Source organism: Pogoniulus pusillus, chromosome 24 (assembly GCF_015220805.1).
Source record: "Pogoniulus pusillus isolate bPogPus1 chromosome 24, bPogPus1.pri, whole genome shotgun sequence".
Classification (NCBI taxonomy): domain Eukaryota; kingdom Metazoa; phylum Chordata; class Aves; order Piciformes; family Lybiidae; genus Pogoniulus; species Pogoniulus pusillus.
The window spans coordinates 4357705-4375389 of record NC_087287.1 but is presented as its reverse complement, the minus strand read 5'-3'; the positions used below and the strand labels follow the sequence as shown (position 1 = coordinate 4375389).

At 54.2% G+C, this 17685-nt stretch overlaps 1 protein-coding gene across 1 annotated transcript in view; it reads right to left on the bottom strand.

The window, feature by feature from the left end:
• Positions 1-5621: 5621 nt before the first annotated feature.
• PNPLA2 (patatin like phospholipase domain containing 2) overlaps positions 5622-17685 on the bottom strand; it is a 29795-nt gene continuing 17731 nt past the window's right edge. Inside the window, exons 2-9 of the mRNA XM_064163124.1 lie at positions 15227-15459; positions 14992-15057; positions 10950-11159; positions 10016-10076; positions 8056-8223; positions 7475-7607; positions 6674-6796; positions 5622-5920 (exon numbers count right to left, since the gene is read on the bottom strand). Of these exons, the coding sequence (XP_064019194.1) occupies positions 5656-5920; positions 6674-6796; positions 7475-7607; positions 8056-8223; positions 10016-10076; positions 10950-11159; positions 14992-15057; positions 15227-15459 (1259 nt within the window). The 3' untranslated portion in view covers positions 5622-5655. The remainder of the gene's footprint in view (positions 5921-6673; positions 6797-7474; positions 7608-8055; positions 8224-10015; positions 10077-10949; positions 11160-14991; positions 15058-15226; positions 15460-17685) is intronic.

Sequence of the window (17685 nt, the reverse complement as noted above, 5' to 3'; positions counted from 1 at the left end):
CACAAGGTGCTTTAGAATCACTGAATCGTTTAGGTTGGAAAGGACAGCTTCAAGATCCAGACATTCTCTAACTGCCAAGGCTGGTGCCAAACCATGCCCCTCAGCACCACATCTCTGCCTCTTTTTAACAGCTCCAGAGATGAGTATTCGACTACCTCCCTGGACAACCTGTTCCAATGCTGCAGAACCCTTCCAGTGAAGAAGTTTCTTCTCATGTCCAACCTAACCCTCCCCTGGTGCAACTTGAGGCCATTCCCTCTTGTCCTGTCACTTGTTCCTTGGAAGATCCCAACCCCCAGCTCACTGCAGGCAGCCATTGAGAGCAATGAGGTCTGCCCTCAGCCTCCTCCACACTGCACACCCCCAGCTGGGTCGAGGCAATGTCAAGCACCAATCCAGGCTGGGCAGTGAGTGTCTGGAGAGCAGCCCTGAGGAGAGGGACTTGGGGGTGCTGCTGGAGGAGAAGCTCAGCAGCAGCCAGCAGTGTGCACTTGCAGCCCAGAGAGCAACCAGAGCCTGGGCTGCAGCAGCAGAAGTGTGGCCAGCAGGGCCAGGGAGGGGATTCTGCCCCTCTGCTGTGCTCTGCTGAGACCCCACCTGGAGTCCTGCATCCAGTTCTGGAGCCTCTAGGACAAGAGGGCTGTGGAGATGCTGGAGAGTGTCCAGAGCAGGGCCAGGAGGATGCTGAGAGGCTGCAGCAGCTCTGCTGTGAGCACAGCCTGAAAGAGTTGGGGCTGTGCAGGCTGGAGCAGAGGAGGCTCCCAGGTGACCATCTGCTGCAGGGCATCCAAAGAAGATTTAATGAACCTTGAAATAGGCAAAGCAAAGTCCCAGCACAGGCAGGTGAATATACTGAGAAAGGTTTTTTTTATTAGAAGATATATTTCTGCCAAAATAAATAGTTACATTTTCTTCAGCAAAACATTAGGAAAAACAAAACAAAATAAACAAGGTGGGGGGGGGAAAGCCTTGGCAATTTAATACTGAACTTTTAAAGTGACTGTGAACACTACTTAGTGGCTTTGCCTTGTAAAGAGGTGACTTGTGTGTGATAGTGCTGCTCTAGTGGCTGCTCTGACAGCAGGGATTGCCACCCTGTGTGTTGTGCCCAAGGGTCTTCTCAAACTCTCTGGCAGCAGTGGAGCCTCTGGACCTAAGCAGCTTGAAGATGCTGTTTTCAAGAGCAAGAGAAAGCCCCGGGGAAAAAAAAGAGGTATTCGAGTTCTGCTGCTTGGAATTAGAAGTTTCCCCTCCCCGGGGCAGGGCACACAGGCGGAGGGGCTGGAGCTGCCTGCAGAGTGCAAGGGGGAAGAGAAGAAGAGTGCAAAGGAGAAGGGAGAAGAGAGGCAGAGGAGAGAAGCGAATGCTGCTGCCTTTGGAAAGGCAGGGCAGGGCTCTCTGTGAAGGCACAGGGTGTGTTTGGCACAAAGCATGTGGCTGATGAGGCAGCTGGAGAGGGTTTGAGAGGGAGAGACAAAAATAAAGCCAAGAGAAAGCTGCTGCTGAGGCTGCCTTTGGCCACGATCAGCCCTGCCACCCACCGCATCCAGAGGGTGCTTGGCAGAAACGGACCCCAAAGGGAAACACACACACGTGGAACTCGGGGTGCTTCTCCTACACCCTGTGTTCTCCACTCAGGATAGCAGCAGTGGGTTGCTAGAGTCATCTTTGGGTGGACAAAAGCACCGGGGAGGGTGTACAGCGAGCAGCAGGGGCACCCATTGCTGGCCCACAGCAGGTTCTCTTGCCTTCCAGCCCGAGTGCTGCAGGTACACAGCCCTGCAAAGCAGTCAGGAGAAAACCTTTCCTAGGTCCTAGAGACAGTGGTCAGAAGTGAAGTCCTTTCTCCTGGCCCTGGAAAAGCAGCTTGCACTAGTGTTAGCAGCAGGGCAGGCTGCAAGCCAACCCCAACCTGCCACGTGTGGATGGTGGTCTACAGAGCATGCCACAGACAGGGGCTGTTGTGCCCAACTCTACAGCAGGTTAGGGGCAGGTTAGATGCACAAGGAGCTCACCAACAGCCTCATTAAAAGCAGCCAGATTACTAGGAGAAGGAGAACAAAACCAAGTAGGGTTTTTGAATGCACAGACCCTGCAGGCCAAGCTGTGGCAACTGCAAGTGGTGGGACTCTTGCAAAGCCCAAATGAACGCTGGAAGGACAACTGGCTGTGGATGGCAGGATCAGCTTTTGGTCCAGGAACCTGATCTCTCAAGCACCAGGCCCTGACAACCCACCCACAGCCACACCTTTGGCTGAGGAAGAGGCTGCTACAGATCTTGTTCCTCTGAACCTGGCAAGTGGAGCTCAATCAGCAACTGCTGCCCAGAAGACAGAATGTGCCACGAGGCACACGTAAGAGAAAGGCTTGAAGGATTCCGTACAGCACTAACAAACCCTTCCCTATCTAATCCAGAGCCTAGCTGGAAGTTCAGAGAAGTGGGCTCTGATCTTGACAAGGCAGCACTGCACAGCAAAAAGCTACTCCTCAAGGGCAGCCACAGCCCCTGACTACATCAGCAGCCAAGAGCTTCCCTAAGTTCTCCATCCTCTCATGAGCGAGCAGCAAGAATTTCCAGCAAAGAGGTGAAACTTAAGGATGAGAAGGGTAGCTTGAGGTACTCTGAAGAGATCTACAGTTGCTTTATCAGAGCTTCAATGCATAAAGCCAGTGAGCTAGCAGCCAACAGCCAGTGCTCGGGGGCAATCGACCCAGGTGAAGAAAGGGTTAACTCCGAGTGGTGCTGCCCCAGTGTCCCTCCACACCCTGCAAATCAGCATAGGGAAAAGTGGAGCTTCCTCCCTGCAGCCAGACCTTTAGATTTAAAGCCAGGCTTTGGTTTGTGGTTGCAGTTTGAAGGGTACATAAAGCTTGGCTTAGCAGGACAAAGTGAGGGGCAGAGGAGGTGAAACACAGAGTGAAAGTCAGGCCCAAAACCAGCAAACCTTCTGGACTGCAGCACTGGAGGACAGTGGCCACAGCCCTCTCGGTTCTGATGCAGGAGGAGAACAGTGAGGAGATCTAAGGGATAAAGGTGCCAAGCTGCAGTTTCTTGGCTGGCTCTGTTGCCAAGAGCAGTTTCTTCCATAGTTTAGTGGTTTACATAATCACTCAGTGGTTTTACCAGACCAGGAAGAAGGGATTATAAAAAAAAAGGTAGTAATAATAATAAAGTAGTTGCATCATTTTCTCCACCCACATATGAACACAAACAAGGCAGAGTCAAAAGGGCAGCAGCTTCCAAGCACAACATTTTCCTTCTCCAGCTTTGCCCTCGCAGATGTTTTGCCTCTGGCTGACAGAGAAGCCTTCACTTCTTGCCACTGAATCCCTGGGTGCTCTTCCCTCACAGCCAGGCTGCGCACCTGGCAAGCCAAGCAGCAGTCCATCTGCCATCCCCTCCTAGAGCCAGCAGTGCCCAAAGCAATTCCACACCAACCAATCCCCTAACCAACACCTCAAGTCCCACTTGCATCACATTCACCCTGCTCCCACTAACCAACTGCAGCTGCTGGCTGGAATGACATCTGTCCAGCAGCAAACTTTATCCACAGGCTTTAGACAACCATAAGATGGACTTGTTCCACAGTCCAGTTCCAGTTTCACAGCCCTCCAAGATTTGGGGTCTCATTTCCTCTTCCTGAAGCAACTTCCCTGTTCCCTTATTGCCTAAGCTATGTGAAGCTTAAGAACTAAACTCGACTGCAGAAGTGCACAGGTGCTTCTGTGTTACACAGGTAGGTTACAGCCAGGGGTGAGGGGGGCAGTGGGGGTGACACTTGAAATCACAACGTCATCTTTGCACTGGTGTCTCCTGCACAGCTGGTTCAACAGCACATCTGCCCAGTCCACTGCCTCCTAGGTGCTAGTGCTTGTCAGAGCTCCCACCACCAACACAAGGGTGCTGGTAGGAAGCAGCAGCAGCCACCACCTCAGCCCACACTGCTAGTGCAGAGGTGAGGGAGCAGAGCCACTGCTTCCTCCAGCTGTTAGTACAACTTCTGGGCTTAGTTTACCTTTCTAAATCAGAAGTGCAAAGAGAGAGCCTCTAAGGAATCACTGCTCCACGTCTAAGCTGTGTGCTTGGGTCAGACAGAGCTTGCCTGCTCTGGCTGGGACAGCAGGGACAGGGGAGGTTTGCTTTGGGCAGGGGTCTGCTGTTTGTGCTAGGAGAGGTAGAAGACGCCTCAGGCGGCTAGACACGCTGCAGACAAAGACAGCAGGAGCTGCTTCTGTGTCATAGTGCAAAGATTTAAGGTAAAAGCAGATGCAATCCCCACAGGAAGCCACACCTCACCCTGTGAAGAAGAGAGAGCTCATAGTGGCACAGCATGTGCCACCCAGACCACCACTGAGAAGGCAGAACCTTACCAGGCACAGTCCTGCTCTACTGCAGACCCATGAGCTCTGCTCTTGCACAGGCCAAGACAAAAGCAGCTCGTTCCAAGCAGCCTCTGTGTGCTCCAACACTCCCAACTGCACTTCCACTTCTCATGCTGCTACTAGTGCCTGCTGCATAGCCACACCACGAACCTGGCAAGCTGTGAGGGTGGTGCAGCTGTAAGCCTAAATCCTTCTCGCTCCAGAGCCTCAGCATCCAATCTCCTCGAGCAAAAGATGGAGCCAGTTTGGCAGGAGATCCCTTCTGTACCACTCACTTGGAATTTCCTTCAGTTGCATGGTCCCTCAGGGAGCCAAGGGCAGCTCCTGTCAGAAGCAGTCCCCTCCCCAGCACTCGCTGTGACACTTCCACCACCAGCCCTGCACAATCTCCCCTTCCCACAAGCACTTCACACCGCTTCAGCTGCTGTCACAGCCTGACATGGTCAGGCTGAGCTTTCCCAGGGCAACCCCAGGCTAATTCCATTCATGGTGACAGGAATGGGGCCTCGAATTCAACACATTTCCCTGGAAAACTACTGCCTAAATCACTTCATTAAAAATAAACTCAGTCACTTAACACTTACGAGTTCAAGCTGCAGCAGTTCCATGAGGACAAGAGTCAAACAGGGAGAGACCATGACAACATGAATCAGCTCTACACTACGTTCTGCAGTCCCAGGGCAGTCTGCAGCAGGGCCAAGCTCTGGCCTCCAGTGGGGATGCAGGCCAAGGATAGAGGGAAGGAGATGGCTTCAGCAAAGGAAAAAGTCAAGAGGAGGTTAGGTAGCCACGAGGAAAACTGTTTTGTCAAGAGGCTGCTTCACCTTTCAGTAGCACAAAGAGCTAAGGGATGGCAGGTGGTTGGAGGGAGAAAAAGCAAGACTCATGCTCTAAAAGCCAAAAGGAAGCTAAAAGCTGTGTGAGCATCATCTATGTCCTGATGATTTGGCAGTCAGAAGCCAACGGCAATTCAAAGTGCATCGTTTGGGACAGCCCAGCTGGGGCAGCTTCAGCCTGGCCACCACCAACGGCCAGGCCTCACCACAGGCCTGCAGCAAGGTACCAACCCCTAAGTGTCTTTGAAGGCAGAGGTCCCCTGCCTGGCCCAGTCGGGCAAAGAATGGCTACGGTCAATTCCAGCAGTCCCCCCCAGGGCAGCCCCTCGGCAGCACGGGCAGCAGCACAGGGCGGGCTGCTGCTGAGGCCTGAGACTGGTCCCTCCCGAGGGTCTCTCCCCTTCCCACCCACCCTCACCCCCTGGCAGGAGCAGGCTCAGAAGAGTGGCAGGCACTCTTTTGCACAGTCTAGAGGTGGAAGCTTTATCTGGAACCCTTCCTGAGGGAAGAGGGAGGCCTGCATGTCCACGTTGATACAGAGTAAGCCCAGCATGAGCTGGCGCTGGTACTCCTCCCACTTCATCATGACATCAGAGAGGGAACGGTTGTTCCTCATCCACATAGGCAGTGCCTCACCACAGGCAGGTGCAGAAGAAATGGACAGGCTCTGGGGCCTTCCAAGCTCCAGGTGGTAGTAGAGCCTGAAAGACAAACACGTGCAAAGAGTCAGCATGGACGAAGACCCAAGCAGGTCACCAAAGCAGAGCTCCAAACTGTTTGGTTCTACCCCTCACTGCATGATCCCTGCCAGAGGTCTCTGTGTGTACCTCAAGTCCCCCACCTCCTCTCCTGGTTAGTCACAGCACCAGCTCTTTGGGAAAGAGGACTCTTGGTTAGTCTGGAGAAGAGGAGGCTGAGGGGAGACCTCACTGCTCTCTCCAAACTCCCTGAAGGGAGGCTGCAGTGAGCTGGGGGCTGGGCTCTGCTCCCTAGTCTCAGGTGTTAGAAGAGGAACTGGCCTGAAATTGTGCTGGGGAGGGTTAGGTTGGAGATGAGGACAAATTTCTTTGCTACAAGAGTGGTCAGGGCTTGGCACAGGCTGCCCAGGGAGGTGGAGTCCCCATGCCTGGTGGGGTTGCAGCAAGGTGTGGCCATGGCACCTGGGGCCATGGTGGGGTTGGGTTGGTGTTTAGCCTGGATGCTCTTGGAGGTCTTTTCTAACTCAAACAATTCTGTGATTCATTACAGGGTCTGCCCCATGATGGGAAGAAAGGAGACCATGTGCTGAGTCTCTCCAACAGTGAAGGAAGCCAAGAGACCACAGTCCAGGTGTTCACTTTAGATTGGGCAGTTAAGTCCTTCTGGTCAGTGAAGGAGACATTGTAGAAGTCAAAAGGTGAAAAGGGAAGAGGAAGGCTGCTCCAGAACAGGGCAGTGGAGGAAAGCTGCCATACCTGGCTGAAAGGTGGCTGCCCAGTTTCTTCTTGGCTTTCTTCACAAGGTAGTTGCAGATTTCAGTCATCTGCTCCCTCATCCATCTAATATCCTCAGGGATATCCGGGAGCCATTCCAGCAGCCTGGGAAGAGACAAACATCAGTAGGCCACACATCCTGAAGGACAGGGTGGGAAGGACACCAGTTTAGCCTCCTGTCAATAGTTACTGACAACTTGTTGCAACAGAGGAATCACTTACAGCACTCCCAGAACTAAAGGGAGAACTTGTGAAGGCTCTGGAACAGCCCAGGAGCTTATTCTTTTCCATACTTTTCCTTCATTTGCACATCTGGAAAGAGGATTTCCCCTCAGTCCTTCTATCCCAAACTATCTCCTGCCAGAAACCTTTCAGATGCACCAAGCATCAGTCCAAAACTCGCCCTCCCAGACACGGAAATACAGAGCTGCCAACGCCTGCAGCTACTCAACCCCTTGCTCCAGAGGGCCACAACCTCTCCTGTGGTTCCTGCTTTCAGCCCTGCACTCCCAGAACTCTCTCTTCAGGCTCCAAAATGTATCATTCTTTCCTAGGGCAAGTTCCAGCAAACAAGCATCTTCCTTCAGGCTGAAGGATTTAATGGCACAAAGGTAGGAGAAGTCGTGGGTGGCTTTTCCCCCCACTGTGTCTGGTGAGTAGAACCAGCAGTTCCCTAGAACTCCATGAGCTAGAGGATCCAGTTCTGTGCTTTCATGCTCTACCAGCTACATCAAACTGCTGCCCTGGGAAGGATTCCACTGAGGGAAGCAGCCAAAGGCCCACCTGACAGTGAAGGAAACTGCAGACTCCAGAGGCAACATGTAGGGCACCATCATTGCTGTGGCCACACGTATGGGCAGCATCTTGGTGATGCCATTCAAGAAACTTCTCCTTTCAGCACAAGCCTCCAGAAGAGCTAAAGGCAGAAAAAGAACACAGCTGAAAAAACACAATGAGATTATCCCTTTCCTGACCATACCCCAGAAGTTGCCCAGACTGATGTCTCCTCTCCCCACTTTCCACTTCTCAAGGAAGTTGTGTGTGAGGGTGGCAGTTGTCTGAGCACACCTGAGAACAGCTTTTAGCTTTATCAGACTCCCAAAGGGGTGAGCAACAAGATCCCCTCCTCTCTGCACCATGCAGAGTGCTGTCAAACAAGCCAAACTCTCCCAATTCAGCCTCCACAGGGCAAGCCACAACTCGTGCAAGAAGCCCCAGGTTCATCTGACCATCAGCAGGTGCCAGTTCAGTCCCTGGGTATGCCCACTCCCAGCCAGAAGCAACACCCACATTCTCCAGTAAGCCTCTGAGGTGGAGCAGGCAGCACAGGGAGGTGGCCTGGGTTCTCTCCCTTTGGATCATACCTTGATTCAGTCTGGGAGGCAAGTGTTCAAATATGTGCTCCTCAACAACAGCAAGAGCAGTATTGTCTTCAGGTTGGTCCTCCGCTTCTATCTCTTCCTCTTTCTTCTCTCCTGGGGGAGCTTCTATGGCAAGGAGAGGACGGGCAGGGCTTGGACGATGAAGGAGACCTGAGAAGAGAAGGCACCATGAGGATACCAACCAACTGCCCTGCTTTTCTTAGTCCTCACATCCCCTTAGTCCTCATCAGTCAGGAATTACACCCAGCTTCTTTAGTTTCTGTCCAAGGTGATGCTACTATAGAGACATGGAATGGTCTGGGTTGGAGGGCACCTTCAAAGCTCATCCAATCCAAGCCCCAAATGCTCAGCAGGGACATCCTCCACTGGATTAGGTTGCTCAGAGCCCTGTCCAGCCTCCCCTTGAATATCTCCAGGGGTAGGGGCCTCAACCATCTCCCTGGGCAACTTGTTCTAGTTTTCCAGCACCCTCCTGGTGCAGAACTTATTCCTCACATGCAATCTAAATCTGCTCTGCTCTAGTTTGAAGCTATTGCCCCTTGTCCTGTCACTGCAGCCTTTGCAAACAGCCTCTCTCCATCCTTCTTGTATCCCCTTCAGGTGCTGGGAGGTCACTCTTAGGTATCCCCAAAAGGAGATGTTGGTCAGAGTCAATGCTGATTCAAGATGATCCTCCCTTTCCCCACCAACAATTCCAACTTTTTTCCCCACAGGGAGCCGGTCGGCAGCGTTTGGTTGCTATAATCTGCCAGTCCGCAGTCTCATCGCCAAGATTTGCCTGCTGCAGCTTAACCCGCAAGCAGAGCTGCCCGGCTGCTGCTGCCCCGGGCAGGTTCTACAGCGCAGGAGCCGCCACCTGCGCTTGACCTGCCGCACACTGCCACTAGGCGGCAGCAAGCGCACAGCCAACCCGCGGCACGGCCCAGCCCTGCGCTGCCACCTGCCCAACAAGCACAGAAGCGTAGGGGTGGGAAGGGACCTTCGCAGACCCGAGCATCCTCCGGAGCCCTACCCCACTGCCAGAGCAGGGCACACAGGAACGCAACCACACAGGGCTTGAAAGTCTCCAGAGAAGGAGACTCCATAACCTCTCTAGCCAGCCTGCTCCAGGGCTCCAGCACCCTCAAGTCACAGAAGTTTCTCCTTCTGGAACTTCCTGGGTTCTAGTTTGTGCCCATTGCCCCTTGTCTTATCACAGGACAACACTGAACAGAGCCTGGCCTCTTCTGCTTGACACCCACTCTTCAGACATTTACAGACTTTGATAAGGGATGGTCAGGAGGCAGAGGACAAGCTCTGCTCACTGCTCCCTGGGATAGAACATGGAGCAATGGATGGAAGCTGCAGCACAGGAAGTTCCAGCTCAGCACAAGGGGGAACTTCTTTACTGTAAGGGTCCCAGAGCACTGGCACAGGCTGCCCAGAGAGGTTGTGGAGTCTCCTTCTCTGGAGACTTTCAAGGCCTGTCTGGATACGTTCCTCTGATCTGTGCTAGATTGTGTGGTCCTGCTCTGGCAGGGGGTTGGACTCGATCTCCTTGGGTCCTTTCCAACCTCCAACATCCTGTGATCAGATCCCCTCTCAGCCGTCTCCTCTCCAAACTAACCAGCCCCACAGCTCTCAGCCTTTCTTCATAGCAGAGATGTCCCAGGCCCTTCAGCATCCTCACAGCCTCCACTAGACTCTCTCTGGTATATCCCTACCCCTCTTGAACTGAGAAGCCCAGAACTTGACCCAGTACTCCAGATATGGTCTCACCAGGGCAGAGCAGAGGGAGAGGAGAACCTCCCTTGCCCTGTTTGCCACACTCTTCTCTGTGCAGCCCAGGAGACCCTTGGCTTCTTGGCCACAAGAGGACACTGCTATCCCACGGATAATTTATTGCCCCTAGCACCCGAGTGTCCTGAAAGGCAGGGCCCACAGCCTGGCACAGAAGGCTCACCGTTCCTCTTGAGGAAGTGCAGTGCATCCCGGTATCCCTGCTTGCACATATCCCGCAGCACCTGTGGGCACAGGAAGGCAAGAACAGCTCATGTGGAGGCTGTCCGGTGGAGCAGAGCAAGCACCCAGCTCACTGCTGGCTCTAGAACAATCCTCCTTGCTCCTGAGCTATCCCAAGGTCAAATCTCCCCCCTGCTAGCATTTCTGGAGCTGTGAGCAGCAACGGGAGGTGTAACATGAGCAGCTGGGGTATGGCAATCAGGATAATTCAGGTTGGAAGGGATACCTGGAATCCAACCTTTGTTTGCACTTAAAGCTGCAGCCACCTCACTTCCCCACCTAGAGCCGGTGCTGCTGTGGGCAGCCTTCCCCAAGTCACTGTGATGAGCAGCCCAGAACACTGCCCAGCAGAAAGGCCACTGAGTTGGTGGATAAAGCCAGCTAAGACTAGAGAGGAGGCAGGAAAAATCCTGGCCAAGGCATTGAGCACATGCACACATGCTTGCTGTGCCTGAATGGCAGGGCCACCTGAGGCTGCATCTGCTCAGAAGCAGGCAAAGCTGTTTGTGGTGCCACCTGCTCTGGTGGCACTTTAAAGGAGACAGACAGTGGCTGCAGGCTGGCAGCTCCATCCTGACCTTAAACCACTCAAGAGCACATTGGGTCCCATGGCTGCCACAGCCTTGTTTACAACTCAGCCTGGCTTCTGGGGGGAGTGACAGGGGAATACTTTCCAAGCAACTGCCACCAGCTGAATTCCAGCAAGAAGGAAAACCAAGCAACCCTTGGCTGCGGATGGGCAAGGCCTGCCAAAGCCTTGATAATGTCAAGGTTAAAACCCTAACATAGAGCAGACACACAACTAACAGCATCTAGAACCCTCTGGCTCAAGTGCCCAATGCCTCTTTACTGTGCCCAGGCTGTGCCAAACCTACCTGTGGCTCCGGGGGAAACAGGGCCTTGGAGAGGCGGTAGAGGTTGCGCAGGTTGAACTGGATGCTGGTGTTGGTGACTCTCAGCTCGTGCATGTTGGTGGAGCTGTCCCGGGGGCAGATGTCACTCTCCCCTGAGAAGGGGGACACGGTGATGGTGTTCTTCAGCTCGTACTGGGGCAAGTTGTCTGAAATGCCTCCGTCCACGTACCTCTGCCAGCAAGACAAAGGACACTCGTTCTCAGGCTTTGGCACTCTCTGCCCCTGCATTGCTCCTCTCTCCGCTCTGCCCCTCTTGGCCCTGCCTCTGATCCCTACTCCGTTCCCTGCTTTTGCACCGCTCCTCTCGGCCCCGGCTCTGCTCCCCTCGCTCCGCTCTCAGCCCCGGCTCTGCTCCCCTCTCCACTCTGCTCTCGGCCCCGGCTCTGCTCCCCTCGCTCCGCTCTCGGCCCCGGCTCTGCTCCCCGCTCCGCTGCTCTCTCGGCCCCAGCTCTGCTCCCCTCTCCTCTTGACCCCGGCTCTGCTCCCCACTCCGCTGCTCTCTCGGCCCCGGCTCTGCTCCCCTCTCCTCTTGACCCCGGCTCTGCTCCCCGCTCCGCTGCTCTCTCGGCCCCGGCTCTGCTCCCCTCTCCGCTGCTCTCTCGGCCCCGGCTCTGCTCCCCACTCCTCTTGACCCCGGCTCTGCTCCCCGCTCCGCTGCTCTCTCGGCCCCGGCTCTGCTCCCCTCTCCTCTTGACCCCGGCTCTGCTCCCCGCTCCGCTGCTCTCTCGGCCCCAGCTCTGCTCCCCTCTCCTCTTGACCCCGGCTCTGCTCCCCACTCCGCTGCTCTCTCGGCCCCGGCTCTGCTCCCCTCTCCTCTCGGCCCCAGCTCTGCTCTCCACTGCACTCTCCGCTCTGTTCCCCTCGGCCCCCGGCTCTGCTCCCCACTCCACGCTACTCTCTGCCCCCAACTCGGAGAGAAAGCCCAGCCACCAGCATTGGAAGAGGCAAAGCCACTGCGACCTCCTTTTTGCTCTGGACCCTTCCTTCCCCAGCCAGCGTTGCTGGTCATGAGCGTGCAAGGAGAAAGGCAGAGCTGCCTGTGGGACTGCTGCCTTGCAGCCCTGTGGGATTTGCCTGCTGCCCAGTTCAGTAACACAGAAGCATGGAATTGCTTTGGTTGGAAGAGCCCTTCTACATCATCCAGTCCAATCACGAACCCAGCACTGCCAGGGCAACACTGAACCATGCCCCTCAGCACCACACCTACCCAGCTTTTCAATCTGGCTAAGGATGGGGACTCCACCACTGCCCTGGGCAGCCTGGGCCAGAGCTTGGCAATGCTTTTGGGGAATAAGTTGTTCCTCGTGTCCAGCCTAAACCTTCCCTGGTGCAACCTGAGGCCTCTTCCTCTCATCCTATCATTTGTTCTTTGAGAGCCCAACCCCCAGCTCACTGCAGTCTCCTCTTAGGGAGCTGCAGAGAGCAATGAGCTCTGCCCTCAGTCTCCTCTTCTCCACACTGCACACCCCCAGCTCCCTCAGCTGCTCCTCCCCAGCCCTGTTTCTCCAGACGCTTCCCCAGCTTTGCTGCCCTTCTCTGGGCCTGTTCCAGCACCTCAATGTCCTTCTTGGTGCTAGTGGCAAAAAACTGAAGCCAGCACCCAAGCTGTGGCCTCACCAGTGCTGAGTCCAGGGCACTTCCCTGGTCCTGCTGCTCACACTATTGCTGATCCAGGCCAGGCTGCTAGTGGCCTTCATGGCCACACTTGCTGAGGCAGTGTCTGCTATGACACACCAATAGCATATCAGCACTGAACCAAGCTGTCACTCTGTGCCATTTCTCACTTGTGCTTAAAAGCAACAAGCTCAGAGCCATGCCCCCATGGGCAGGTTTGTGACACAAGGGCAGGAGCAGCTGATGTGTTGCTGGCAGCTTATTAAGCAGCAATCCCACCCCAGGCACACACACACTGGGAATATGCTTGCTGTGGTGTGATAACAGAGCACAAGGGACTTCAGTTCTGCTCTTAACAGGCTCCCTCTTATCAGAGAATGTCCTGTACCTACGTAGCACAAACACATTTGCCTTACCCTTGCTAGAAGGGCAACCCCAGCAGGCTGCACTAAAGGGATCCATTGCATAAGGAGCTGAGCAAGACAATCCCTATCATAGGCCTTGGGCACACAGGAACACACAGGAGATAAAAAGAAGGGGACATTGGTTCAGCCAAGAGCAGAAGTTTGAGACCTCTGCAGAGCAACAGCTCAAGCTCTTGTGAACCTTGGCTACAGAAGAGTTCTGACTTTGGATCGGGGTTGATCTTCCCTTTTGCTGCTTGAGCAGCAAACACAAAGTCATAGATTCACAGAATAGGCTGGGTTGGAAGGGACCAAAAAGCTCAGCCAGTTGCAACTCCCCTGCCATAGGCAGGGACACCTCCCACTAGCCCAGGTTGCTCAAGGCCTCATCCAATCTGGCCTTCAACACCTCCAGGGAGGGAGCATCCACCACTTCCCTGGGCAGCCTGTGCCAGTGTCTCCTCACCCTCACTGTCAAGAACTTCATTGCTCCAGGCACAGCTGGAGACATGTGGCTGCCTCCCTCTGCCAGGATGAGACCAGGCTGGGTGGGAAGCAGCTCCTTCATGTTCTCCTTTACACAGGGCCCCTTGCAATTAGCTTGCTCACCCTCATCAGAGGTTCAGCTCACAGCTCAAGACCAGAGGGTGCTGTCAGGTCAGGTATTGACTCTTCCATCTCCTGCTATTTGAGAAGTCTTCTTTTTCCCCTCTCCCCCACCCATGCACAACATCCAGCCCACGGTGCTAACAGATCTCAAGAGAAGTGAACACTGAAAATAGATCAGGAGGAACGCAGCAGATGGTTCTGCACACAACCAAACTGCCTTGAGAAGTGATTCTTGTGTCTGTCTATCTGTCCTGTGGCAAACTGTCACCCCTGGCATGCCAGCAACCATGCAGTCCTGCTTCAAAATCTTCTCCCAGGCTTACACTCAACCTAGTTTAACCTTTCCCCTCGCCTGCCTCTCCTCTCCCAGAGACACAGAGCCAGGATTTTCTGGGGAAGAGGGAGGAATTAATTTCCTTGTCTCACAGATTCCCTCCACACCCTTCCCCATGAGGAATCTTGGCAGGAAAAGTCACTCTTCAGCGTGCTAGGTCAGCTGCACATTCCAACCTCCCTGGTCACAGAATCAACCTGGTTGGAAGAGTCCTCCAAGCTCATCCAGTCCAACCTAGCACCCAGCCCTGTCTAATCAACTAGACCATGTTGTAGGCATCCTGGAAATGGGGAGTTTTGCCTGATCCACACTGACCTCCCTAGCCTCAAAGAGGTACCTACAAGAGCCACCACTATAGGCCAGAGCCCTGCCTGCAGCTGCTGAGCCAGAGCCAACCACTGCTGATTCTGTCACTTCTGCCCCTTGCTCCAAGACGGACATTGAGGGGCTGGAGCAGGTTCAGAGAAGGGCAACAAAGCTGGGGAAGAGCAGCTGAGGGAGCTGGAGGTGTTCAGCCTGGAGAATATGGGTCTGAGGAGAGACCTCCTCACTCTGGAGGAGCAGCTAGGTGAGGGGTTGTCTCTTCTCCCTAGTAAGAAGTGACAGGACAAGAGGAAATGGTCTCAGGTTGCACCAGGGGATGTTTAGGTTGGACATGAGAAGACAACGCTTCACTGAAAGGGTTCTCAACCATTGGAATAGGCTGCCCAGGTGGCTGAGTCCCTGTCCCTGGAGGTGCTCTCAAAAAGGCAGAGATGTGCTGCTCAGGGCCCTGGTTTAGCCCCAGCCTTGGCACAGTTAGAGAATGATTGGACTGGATGATCTCAAAGGGCTGTGGCAACCAAAGGGATTCCATAGCAACTGCAGGTAGAAGGCACAGCCACTGTTGGGAGCTGCTTAACTGAGGCTGTCTCACACCTCCTCAGGCTAGCTTGCTGCCAGCAGACAGGTGAGAGGGCTGCTCAAATTGAGCACCAGCACTTCTGCCTTCCCATTCAGTAGTGCACGACTTAACCAAGGAGCACCTGAGAGCCTTACTCACCACTCCACGCAGAGTTGGAGGTATCAGCCCACAGTAGACAGGGATGAAGGTGCTGCAGACACAGGCCTGAAGGAGAAAGAGAATGTCAGCAGCAGCTCCCTCTTACTGAGCCTATTACTCTTCCCAGGTACATGCTGACCACTAGTCCAGTAGCAAGGACACTTGGAGGGAGCCCCAGGCAAAACAGGAGCACAGGAATTTCCTGCCTAGCCCCCTGCAGAAAGCTTCCATTCACCTGGATCAGCTCCTCCTTGGAATTGAAGTCTGACAGGATGACATTTTCTCCATCAGAGACCCTCGTGAGGGAAATCCCCAAGCGGCCTGCGGCGACTTCGTGCCCATTCTCTGGCACAGTCTTGGACAGACAGGCCCTAATGGTCTTCACCAGGTTGAAAGAAGGGTGGAGTGGGCCCAAGAACCTCTTCCTGGCTTCTTTGGAGGCTCGGATAATACTGGCACCAGCCTCACCTGCAGCAGGAGAAAGAGAAATGCACCATAAGCCTCCTCCCGTGCAAAACGAGGCACAGAAAAGCCTCCCTCACGCCTTGGCTCAGAGCTTTTTGCCCCCTGGCTGATCCTAATTCCATCTCTGAGGCTGTTGTGGGCAGCACTGCAGAACTCAGGGCAGTTTGCTGCCTTGAGCCTCCCCCCCCCCCAGCTCAAAATGCTGCCCTTCACCTTATGCTTTTCTGAAGTCAAGATCCCATGCAGCAGGAACTGTCTTAGACCCTGCTTCACCGCTGAGAACACAAAGCAAGGCTGTGAGCTTATGGCTGGATCCACTTCAAAACATCAACCACTGAAACCTTCTTACTAAGTGTCCTCTTTTTCCTGACAGAAAAAAAGGTCATCTGCCTGGAAGCACAGGGCCAGTAGAGAGGAGTATTGGCACCTTCCCCCTAAGTGCCTCCAGCTCTGCTGTGGACTTGGCCACATCCCAAGTGAGCGAGTTGGATACACAGCACAGTCAGCACTGTCAGGTCACTTCGTGTCTCCTGCAGAGCATTTTGTGTCCTGCCTCTTCCATGTCCAATTCCACAGCACTAAACCAGGCCCCGATGGAAGCAGCAGTTCTCAGAGCATGTCTGCTTTGTCCCTCACCCAGCTGGGTTTGGAGGAAAGGAGACCCTCAAGGGGAAGCACAGAATGGGTTAGGTTGGAAGGGACCTCAAAGCTCAGCCAGTTCCAACCCCCTGCTATAGGCAGGAACACCTCCCATGAGGAACAGGTCACTCAAGGCCTCATCCAACCTGGCCTTGAACACCTCCATGGAGGCTGTGGAGCACAGAATGTGATCATAGCTCACAGCATAGACTCACAATGAAAGAAGGCAGGTTAGAGGCAGGTTAATGAATAAAAGGAGGTAAGAGCAACACCACCCTCGCTGCTGTGTTGACACATCCCTCTCTCTCCTGCAGGACACGTGTGCCAGCAACATGTTTTCCAGCCACACAGCCTGGGAATGTGAGCCTGAGCTTGGGAAACCCAGCAACACCAGCAGCTCAAGCACACACACACACACCCCTGGACCCTTCAACATGACCAGGGACTCTGGGGTCAGGATTTTAGGCACTGGGAAGCAGCAACTTAGCAGAAAATCCAAGTTCACTCTGCACTGAAGCAATTTTTAGCACTCTAATCCCAGTCTGCTCTGGCCTGGAGCAATGCTTAGCAGCCTAATTCTGATCTCTCTTAATTAGCAGTAAGCCACTGAGCCCAGCCTGCTCTGGAGAGTAGCCACATGCAGAACCTTCTTCCCAACACGAAGGAAGTCAGCCTCAAGGGAATTATTGATCAGCACTCCTAATGCTCCCCGAGGCACCTTCACGTGGGACAAGGGAAAGAAACTCACCAAGAAACAACAACAGAGCCAAAACCCGAGTGAAAGAGGGCTGAGGGTCCCCCAGGGTGTGTGAAGAGGAAAGAGTGTAGCCAGCAGGTTGAGGGAGGTTCTCCTTGCCCCTCTGCTCTGGTGAGGCCACATCTGGAGTGCTGTGTCCAGTTCTGGGCTCCCCAGTGCAGGAAGAACAGGGACTTGATGGAGAGGGGACAGCAAAGGGCCATGAGGATGCTGAGAGCACTGCAACATCTCTCCTGTAAGGAAAGGCTGAGAGCCATGGGAGCTGTTTAGGCTGCAGAAGAGCAATTTGAGGGGCAAGGGGGGAAAAATCTCATCAATGCTGATCAATACTCAGAGGGTGGGTGTCAAGAAGATGGGACTAGGCTTTGTTCAGTGGTGCCCAGTGCCAGGGCAAGAGGTGACAGGCACACACTTAAATGTGAGAAGTTCCAACTAAACATGAGAGGGAACTTCTTTAAGAGTGGTAGAGCCCTGGAGCAGGGCTCCAGGTGGAGCCTCTATCTCTGGAGCCAACCAAAACCCACCTGGACATGTTTCTGTGTGAACCTGCCACAGCCTCCAATGATCTCCAGAGGTCCCTACCACTCTGTGCCCTGCAGCACAGCCCCACAAGTCAGGAATCTCCAAGTGTAAGAGCTGAGTCACTGGCTTAGCTGAAAGCCCCAATGGGAGGGTGGGTGTGGAGCTGTGGGGACAACCTCTGCGTGCAAAGGCTGTGCTGAGAGAGGTCACCCAAGAGGTGGTGCTTGGAGAAGGCTGCTTTCAGACTTGGCACCTCTGCGTGCAGCAAGCTTTGACAGCATCACTGAGAACAGCAGTGAAAGAGGCCTCAT